This window comes from Drosophila eugracilis, unplaced genomic scaffold, assembly GCF_018153835.1.
Source record: "Drosophila eugracilis isolate 14026-0451.02 unplaced genomic scaffold, ASM1815383v1 contig_75, whole genome shotgun sequence".
Taxonomy (NCBI): domain Eukaryota; kingdom Metazoa; phylum Arthropoda; class Insecta; order Diptera; family Drosophilidae; genus Drosophila; species Drosophila eugracilis.
Window position 1 is genome coordinate 1,063,057 of NW_024573645.1, and position 10,067 is coordinate 1,073,123.

Sequence of the window (10,067 nt, forward strand, 5' to 3'; positions counted from 1 at the left end):
GTTAATGTGCAATTAATCATATTAGCAATTAACTTTATGCTGTTTGGCTGCTCTGCACGAGATCTCTGCGAGATGGTTGCAGATCGTGTCGCCCAACTCGGCCTGCCGGCATGATCGTGTCTCCAAAAGCCGGTCCCCGATTCCCGATTTTTCCATTTCCCATTCCTTAGTTTCTCATAGCCAAATGGCCAAAGCCAACGTCCAGACTTTGAGCCAATTTTCCAATATTTATTTCTATGTTCGTAACGTTAACAACTTGCGTTTCGTTCTGGCCAAATTGAAAAGCCATACGGAAGCTGAGAATCGGCAGCCCGAGGAGTTTTGGGTGCCACAGCCAGGAGGTTTGCCCAGGAGTGCATAAAATTTAAGTATTATGACCATACTGCTGGCTTGGTTGCTACCCCGAGTGTTCCCCTTTGGATCCTCTAGCTTTACGAGGTTGTTAACTGTTGAAACTATGCTAACCACTCATGGGGATCCTCCCATACCATCCAACAGCATCGATTAATCAGTCAGCCGTAACGCCATTTGGCACAAAACGGGCTCCGTTTACCCCTAGCCTATCCCTATGATAATTGATGGTCAATAATCGTTAACTGTTTTCGATTTTCGGCCAAAGAACCCCCTAAAAATCCATTGTTTGCTTAACCCTTTTTTGGGGTCTCCATAGAGACAAACGCTAAACGATGTCCCATTGTCTTTCGCGCACAGCGTGTGTGCTTTGATAGCTTAGAGCTTCTCCTCTAGTGCCATTCATTAGAGAGGCTTTCTTATATCTTAACTTGGCTACTGGTTGTGCCGCTGCCTCTGGCCATTTGGCATTTACTATAAGTAGCCCATAATTAATAACTGCTAACTTACTTAGTGTGCTATTGTGCCAGCTAATGAATCCCATTCCGGATTTTCCACCTCGATCGAAGCGTGAAGAAATGCCTATAGCTTTTTTTCCCCCAAATATCTCTTTTTAAATTGTTAAATATTTGTTAAAAATTGATAAGTGGTAAAGAGTAAGTGGCTAAATTAAAAATATAGCTTGCGGAGAAACATTAGAAAGAGAAATTCCTTTATGGGTAAAAACTAAGCATTTTTTGGAGTAAATAAGAGTTTAGTAAAAAATTGTTATCTAATATATTATTTATTGAAATGATTAAACGCATTCTTCTGTCAATGCGTAATGTCATCATAAGGTCGTAATACAATAGATCTGTTAAAAGCTTTACCTAGTATTTTCCACCCTCATAATGATATTCATGAATTATTCCCGCGCGCTCAAAACTATGCAACAAGTTCCGTAGACCAAACAACGTTGAGATATTTCATTTGACTCAATTGAACGAATTTAGAACGAGTGCGGTCTCCGGTCTCTGCACTCAATTACATTTCACTTTCTAAGGGAAGGCCGCCACTCAGATATACACATGTGTGTATACCCCCCTATAGCCCCTATGCCATATAGTACCATATACCATATACCATACAATACCCCGGTTGTTCGACCCATCCTCTCTTTCGATGGGCTGTGTGTGTACAATGTGTGGCTGGCGTTCCGTTCAATTTTGTATGTTTTCTGTATTTGTTTATGCGGCTGCCGCGAAAATACGTTGCAGAGATGTGTTCTCCAGTATTCTGATGGGGGGAATATGAATTCGTTTCATTTGTGTTCCCTCCTCATTCAATTGAAGAGATTTATTTCGCAGAGCTCTGGCTCATTTCGGTTCGGTTTTGGCTTCAGTTGCGATCGGTTCGAGTGCCGTTGCAGTTGGAAAATCGGAGGAAACACCGACAGAGAAACGGGAAATATATACGATCGATCGGTCAATATCACTAAATAATTATTGTTAATAATAATTAGAAATACCGCGCTGTGTAAACACATTCGGAACGAGAGGCAGAAGAGTGCGGCAGAGTCAAGTGTGCAGCAGTTTCTACTTCTGTTTTCTAGTGCCTAAGTGCCATATAAATACGTACTAAAAACATTTCAAGAATTTTAAGTGGAAACATTCTCGAATTCTATGAACTTTCTCAATTGTGGTTTTTGGTGAAACATTTACAATTTAAACGAAGGCGAGAAAGAAAAATTCCAACGCAGAGACAATATTATTGGGGATATTGGGGACTATTTGGCAAGAAGCTTTTCTGTTTTGCAGCAACACAAGTTGTGAGGTAAGTCTTTAAAAATATATATGTGCTTTTGTTACTTTTTAGTACATACCTATGTATATGCAACGCATTTTGCTTTTATTTTGCGTAATTGAGCAAATTATTTGTTTGGTCTACTTTTTGATTGACCGCACCGAGCAATTTGACTTTTCACCCAAAGGCCAAAAAGTGTAAAATGTGCCGTGGTTCCATGTTGTTGAACCAAAGCAATTTGTGTCGTTTATCTCAGCTGTGTGTGTAGTCAATCGTTCAATTATCTGTTCTCTGGCTACCCCATAAAAAACTGAATATGGCCAGTTCTGAATTTGAAAGCCCCATAGAATACGTTTTTTTTCTGTTATGGTTCATGCTCAAATTGAAAGCACTTTTCCACAGGGTTCCCATTCTAATTTATATTTATTTATTTGTTTTTACAACCTAACTGAGCGGCAGAGCTGAGAAAATAATTCAAATTCATAATTTCGTTTTTTATTTTTTTGTACTGTTTAGGTTATGGGATTTTGTTTATTAACCAACAAAACAGCATCTTGCTTGTAGAGGGAACATGCAATATTTTCTAGCCGCAAAAACAAACATTTCAACTTGTCTGCTCTTTGTCCGACTTGCTCTATATATCGGTCGGTGTGTATATACTTGGCTATAGCCATTTGTATATATTTATCGGGTATCTGTTTTGTCGGTCGTGGAAGCTTTACGATGCCATCTTCTCGCCGACTCGACTTCTGTTTTGTTGCCTTTGGCAATCACTCAATTTGCTCCCTGACGATCGATGTTCCTTGAATTTGTACCTCTCCGCTCTGCCATCTTACTTATGAATGATAATTAAGGTTAGGTTTGTTTAGCTAATTATGCGGTGGATTCCTGGTATTGTTACTATACCAGGTGGTACTACCTATAAGTATCGGGTTGTTTCTTTGATCTTTGGGGGTAAAAGTAAGAATTCATTATTGTTAATCAGATCTGAGATTCTGGGAATTACCAAAAAGTTTTTATAATATATTTTAATATTTTCCATTTCTTGAAATTCAGACTTTTAGTTTATGTTATTGGGAAGTTTTGTATACATATAATATATTGTTTTCTCGATGAATGACTTAACTCTTAATTCTATTTTATATATTTGCAAATATTCTAAGGTGTAAACAAACCTAAGTAAACATTCTCGGAAATGAAAAAGTTAAGGGGAAAATCAAATTGTCTTGAATGAAATAAAATTAATAGTACATCATTTTCATATAATCTGTATAAATATTTACAGGAAGTGGAAATAATATTAAAATTCTTATATTTCATTATGACTATAAACTTATATAGTTTAGATTTCTGATAAAGTCAGCCTTTGGCTCCATCTGCTTCTTTTCGCTGCCCCCATGGCATCCAACCTTCTCACTGTCACGTACCGAGTGGCATATGGTGGATGGATGGATGAATGGACGGATGGAGAGATGGCTGTAACCTGCCGACGAGCCGTGCGAAATTACAGACTCGTGCCGGTCTCGACTTGGTATGGAATACACTCATACACTGGGAGGATGATGATGGCGGGGTTACCAAGTGCGTCAATTGGGTTTAACCCGTGCGAATGTAATGAATGCCAAAGTGACCGCCGGTTCAAATCGCCAGGAGATGTATGCTTTGTTTATATACTTTGCAAATACTTTCCGCACACTGTTTGTTTATTTTCGTTGGTTTTTGGGCTACACAGGAAATATACTAAAATCTGCGATCCATTTCGATGGAGGTGAAGGTCAATCCGACGGCGGGAGATAGGAAAATTATTGTTTTTTTTTATTGGGTATTTTTGGCTGTTTCCGATTTGGCGGCTGCCTTCCTGGAAGTCAAAATTTTGGATAACCCCATCATCCCGTCGACGTTTTTCTCGCGGGAATCGTTTTTCGACTTCCCCATGGAGAACCGACGACGACGACAATGTCTGTGCAACACATGTGGCACGATCTGAGGTAGATGCATGTATATATACCATATATATGCCGATGCTGATGATGTGCCCACATGTTGCAGTCAACAATATAGGCACCAAATGCAAACCGAAACAATATTTGCCCTTGTCTCCGACTCTGGACGTAGGCGTGTCCCAGGGGGCGGGAGAACAGAGACAACAGACAACACAGTAGTCTCTCCGGCCGTTATTTTTGTTGCTTTTAATTTCTTTAATTTTTTGTTTTGCTGTTGTTGTTGCTGGCCGCCAGATGTGGGCTGAATGTGACTGGAAAGATCAGTAGAACAGCGAGAGAGAAACTGTGTCTGTTTTAATTAAAGATGAGAGAAATGCTCGGTGGAAAACAGGAGAAATACTGAGACACTGAGCGAGATGGGGCGAGCATATGTGAAAAATTAAGGCTGCCGTTGAAAGCGAAAAGATGCGGGACGCTAAAGGCAACGACCAACAAAACACAACCACAACAATAATGGGAAGGAGACTTTTTTTTCCATATTTCGACTATAGGATACCCCTTAGGCAAAAAACATAAATTTAAATAACTGTTTTTAAAAATATTTTAGTTTTGTTAGCCAAATTTTTTGGGATACGAAAAATCAAAAGAAATTTTTAATCATCAGGGAATATGAAAAAAATCAGACGTCTTAAGAAAATATTATTTAAAGGATCTTTAAAAAAAAAAAAAAAATAAAACTCATAGAATCATGAATCTTGAAATCAAAGTTTACTTAAAACAATGAGTTTAATTTAATATTTTCTTCTACTAGATATACCCTTCTACCTAATAAATCCCAGGGTAATCGGCATTGGAAATATAACGGCAAAAGTGGAAGCAACTCGGGGGCCCACTAAATTGAGTCGTTCTTATCCGACGCCGGCGCATTGAGTAGGACATTTATGTGGGAGAGATAGTGCAAGAGAGAGAAGGGCGATACGGGTAGAGAAGGAGAGAGAGTGCCGGAGAAATAAGAGAGAGCGGGATCATGCGCGATCACTGGGAATCGGAATTGGCATTGGGCATATTCAGTACATCGGACTACTCAGACCAATTTGGAACAGTTTTCGTTTAGCTCCGTGAAAATTCAGAATTTACAAAAGCGCAAAAAATATATATTCTCAACCCCTCTAGAGAAAGGGAGAAACGTGAGTGAAACCGTCGGAGAATTGTGCAAAAAATAGAACTATATTTGAGGGCGCCTTTATAGAGTATATCTACGAGTATATATAGAATCGCATCGTAAAGTAAACTGACAACAAGTTGAAAAGAGTTTTCTTTTCTTGGCAAAAAGGTAAAAGCCAATTTTATGGCGGTATTAAAAGAGTGCCAGCCGAAAAATCTTTATGTGCCCCACGGCCATAAAGCTATTTTCAAAATCGATAAAGTGTGCAACGCGTAAAAGATGAAAACCCCCAAAGTATTTGTTTTTACTTGCCGCACATTCTCAGAGCTCATTCCTCTGGACCGTTTTTAATTTATGGCACGCGCTGGACAAAAATCAGTGATGGGTATATGAGAAATATGTTGAACAAGTTACCGGAAATGTGCGCGACATTTTAATTAAGCTCGCCAAATGGAAATGGCCTTTAATCGAGTCAAGACCAAAAAAAAAAAAAGAAGAATCTCAGCAAAAAATTCTCAAAAGTTAATATACAAAAAAGTTGCCAATAAACAAAATGGAAAGGAAATTCATTGACTCAAAGAACTGAAGCGGATGTATCTTGTATACTTCCTAATAGGCCTTTCTTTTGCACTTGGTATATCTTTTAAAAATCTTATTAAGAATATCTTTTCTAATATACTCAACGGATGTGATCATAAATCTAATCGTACGCATTCTTCCAGGTGTTGCAGTCACATCAAACACGATCCAGAGGAATCCACCCTCCAGAAGCTGTTGAATGATCTATGGAACCTGCGATCATCCACGCCCACGAGTGGAGCTCTTTTTGGTGACAAGATATGGCTGCCATAAATCCATCAACTCACTGAGTAAATCACACACACCGACCGACCGACCGACCGCCCCCAATAATTATAAAAGCCGGGCGGCATTGTTTTTTTTCTTCGAGGGGAAAGTATTTCCGTTACACCAACAAGATATAGGTGATCATCAAGAGGATCATCCTAAACATCATCATAAACAGCATCCGATTGCAATCGCAGGGGAGTGGAGTGGCGTGGAGTGGAGGATCACTTCAAAGGCGCACACATGTTGCACTAAAGAGGCAACTGTTGTTCTTGTTGTTTCTATTATAAATTAGAAACTAGAAGATCACCACCAACGGTCTTCTTCCGGCGTAAGCGAAAAAGGGAGATAGATCAGTCTATATAGAAAGCGAGAGAGCGGAGTACTCTAAAGTGGATTTCCGGTGAATAAAAAACCAACAGCACATGCGACAAACTCCGACAAGGGAGTTGCAGTTGCAGTTCAAGTTGCAGTTGTTGCCATTGTGGCACTTTTGAGGGTGCTGCCTGCCTGACTGCGCCTGCCTGGCAAGAGTTATAAAAATAAATATATCCTAAAAATGGCTGCTGCCTGGAGTTGGCGAGCCAGTCACTCAACGAACACAATGACGAACGGATCACTGGGAACGTTCTTCGTTCTATTGCTCCTCTTAAATTGGCAAACGCAGTCGCAAGTTGAGGGAAGACGACAAATGGCCAATAGTACGGAGATACTAAAGGATTCTAGGGCAAATATTGGATCTACGAATAATACCAATCAAACGAATCAAACAACAGCGGATCTGGACGATGGAGATGCGGATGATGATGATAAAAAGGCCGTTTTGCCGGAAAGTGTAATGTCAAAGCCATATTGGCGGTATCCCAAGAGGATGCGTTTTCTGGAGACGCGTCCTTCGGGCACTCTGCTCACCCTAGTTTGCCATGCCCTTGGCAATCCAGAACCGAATATTACATGGTATCGCAATGATACCGTTGACTGGATTCGCGGCTATGGAACCGTCAAACGGAATCGCTGGTCCTTAACTATGGAAGATCTGGTGCCAGGTGACTGTGGCAAGTATTCCTGCAAGGCTTGCAACTCATTGGGTTGCGTACGCCACGATACTCAGGTGATCGTCTCCGATCGGGTTAATCACAGGCCCATCTTGACAACGCCGCCCAAGAATCTCTCACTTGTTATCAATGAAAATGGCACCATGAAGTGTGAATATCTATCGGATTTGACCAGTACGAAAGCCTGGATGTTTGTGCCCTGCAAGGGAATACACAATTGTTCCAATACCCGGAGAATCGTAGCCGAAGAACTGGATCAGTTGGATTTCGTGAATGTAACGATGGACCAAGAGGGCTGGTACACCTGCGTCGAAAGCAATAGTTTGGGCCATTCCAATAGCTCGGCCTATCTGGAGGTGTTGCGAACTAAACATGTTCCGGAGATCAATGTGGCCAGTGGACCCCTTCATTCCAATTACTTCGTGTACATCTTTGTCTTTTGCGGTATTATTTTCATCATCATGACCATGCTGTTTGTCTTCTACGCCTTACGTAAGATGAAACATGAAAAGGTGCTGAAACAAAGGATAGAAACGGTTCACCAGTGGACGAAAAAAGTGATCATTTTCAAACCTGAAGGTGGCGGAGATTCCAGTGGTTCTATGGACACCATGATCATGCCGGTGGTTAGGATACAAAAACAACGAACCACTGTCCTCCAAAATGGCAATGAACCGGCTCCCTTTAATGAGTATGAATTTCCATTGGATTCCAATTGGGAGCTGCCAAGGAATCATTTGGTACTCGGAGCCACTTTGGGTGAAGGTGCCTTTGGTCGTGTGGTCATGGCGGAGGTTAATAATGCCATTGTGGCTGTAAAAATGGTTAAGGAAGGACACACGGATGACGACATTGCCAGTCTGGTGCGGGAAATGGAAGTCATGAAGATCATTGGTCGGCACATCAATATTATTAACCTATTGGGCTGCTGCAGTCAAAGTGGTCCACTCTATGTGATCGTTGAGTACGCACCCCATGGAAATCTCAAGGACTTCTTGTACAAGAATCGTCCTTTTGGAAGGGATTTGGATAGGGACAGTTCACAACCCCCTCCATCACCACCAGCTTATATGATTACCGAAAAGGATCTGATCAAGTTCGCCCATCAAATTGCCAGGGGAATGGATTACTTAGCCTCAAGGCGATGTATCCATAGAGATTTGGCTGCCAGAAATGTCCTGGTTAGCGATGACTTGGTCTTAAAGATTGCCGACTTTGGCTTAGCTAGGGATATCCAGAGCACAGATTACTACAGAAAGAACACGAATGGTAGGCTACCCATCAAATGGATGGCACCGGAATCTCTGCAAGAGAAATTCTACGATTCCAAGAGCGATGTCTGGTCATACGGCATTCTGCTGTGGGAGATCATGACATATGGCCAACAACCGTATCCGACTATCATGTCCGCGGAGGAGCTCTACACATATCTGATGTCCGGTCAGCGGATGGAGAAGCCAGCAAAGTGCTCGATGAACATTTACATTCTGATGCGACAATGTTGGCACTTCAACGCAGACGATCGGCCACCTTTCACGGAGATCGTAGAGTATATGGACAAGCTGCTTCAGACGAAGGAGGATTATCTGGATGTGGATATAGCCAATCTGGATACACCGCCATCGACAAGCGACGAGGAGGAAGAGGAAACGGACCATCTGCAAAAGTGGTGTAGTTACTAGATAAAACTTCTATAATCTGGAAATTTCCAAAAAAAAAAAGATCAAAGAATTTAAACGTCAACTTGAGATTATTTAAATAGGTTTCAAATTTGTTTTAATCCCATCAACATCTTTGAAAGATCTAAGGTTTCTCTGAAAGTATATTATAGTATAAATCCTTCGAATATCTATCTGAAATCGAATTTATGTACATATATAGCTTCTAGTTTAGTCCGTATATCTTTTGAAAACTTTACCAAAATTGCACCAAAGGCGTAAAACCAAAAATTAGCAACCACTCGAATTTATCTCTAGTTTAGATATTAATTTTAATATATATATTACGAAACATATCTTAGAGCTTATTTATCTTTAAGTTATGCTTAAAACTCGGTTGTATTTCTGTTGTATTTCTTATTGTACTGATCTTTGTAGTATTCGCAGTTTTATACTCGCTATTAAACACGTAAGCACATCGATGTTTTATCTTAGAGTTAGTTGCATGCCCGCAGTGCCTTATGAAACAATAAATGTTGTACACGAACATAACTGAAAAACAAAGTAAAAGAAAAAAACAAATTATAAACCTAACCATAACCGAGGAGATCCGACGAAACCGACAAGAGTTCATGACGTCTCAATTTGAAAATCTGTGAAAAAAATAACACTCGATTTGAGGCGCACGAGGCACGCGCGTCACTAAACGAAAAATGATGAATGGAACGGCCTGCGGTCCACTCTGTTGTTGTTGTTGCTGTTGCTCTTGCTGTTGTTTTTCCTCTTAAATATAGGTATTTTTTTTTCAGCTTTGAACCGCTGCTGAGGTGTGAGAGAAGGAGGATTAAGAGGGGGTGGAGATCATGGGGTTGGCGGCTCGTTTGTTGACGCGCTAAATGCCAAGAGCGTCGGCGATGCAATTAGACGATAATACAAGACCCGCAATGAAAGAAGAAAAATAAGTTTATAAAGTGTATTGTAATTGCGGGAGATTTGTGTAGTGTCCGATTTCGGGGTCCAAAAAGGGGTATAAAGTCTAGGCCACGGGCCAAAAGTTGGCCAACTTAGGTCTGTGTGTGCCATAAACCCAACGATCCGATCTTGCAACATTGTGTTTGTTTGATAGTTGTGAGATAAATGGGCATTGGGGCAAATTTAAATTAAAACTTGTGTCTTGATTATGAGCCGGTCTAAGCCAAAGATCAACGGCAATTGCCCAGACTAGATGTGGGTGTGGAAGCCAACAGAAGTCTAAATTGATATTGCC

General features: G+C 40.7%; 1 protein-coding gene across 2 annotated transcripts; it reads left to right on the forward strand.

The window, feature by feature from the left end:
* The first annotated feature begins 1,597 nt into the window (after positions 1-1,597).
* Positions 1,598-9,393, forward strand: LOC108105289 (fibroblast growth factor receptor homolog 1). 2 transcript variants are annotated; one of them, XM_017211779.2, is made up of 2 exons: positions 1,598-2,163; positions 5,964-9,393. In XM_017211779.2, exon 2 carries the CDS (start codon positions 6,647-6,649, stop codon positions 8,822-8,824), a length of 2,178 nt encoding a protein of 725 aa, XP_017067268.2. In that variant the 5' UTR covers positions 1,598-2,163; positions 5,964-6,646; the 3' UTR covers positions 8,825-9,393. The 2 variants fall into 2 exon arrangements, with proteins under 2 accessions (XP_017067268.2, XP_017067267.2); XM_017211778.2 differs by lacking the exon at positions 1,598-2,163 and adding an exon at positions 5,046-5,409.
* Positions 9,394-10,067: the final 674 nt, after the last annotated feature.

Excerpts from the sequence above, each read along its gene's own strand:
- LOC108105289 (XM_017211779.2), top strand. The coding sequence starts at position 6,647 with ATGGCTGCTGCCTGGAGTTGGCGAGCCAGTCACTCAACGAACACAATG.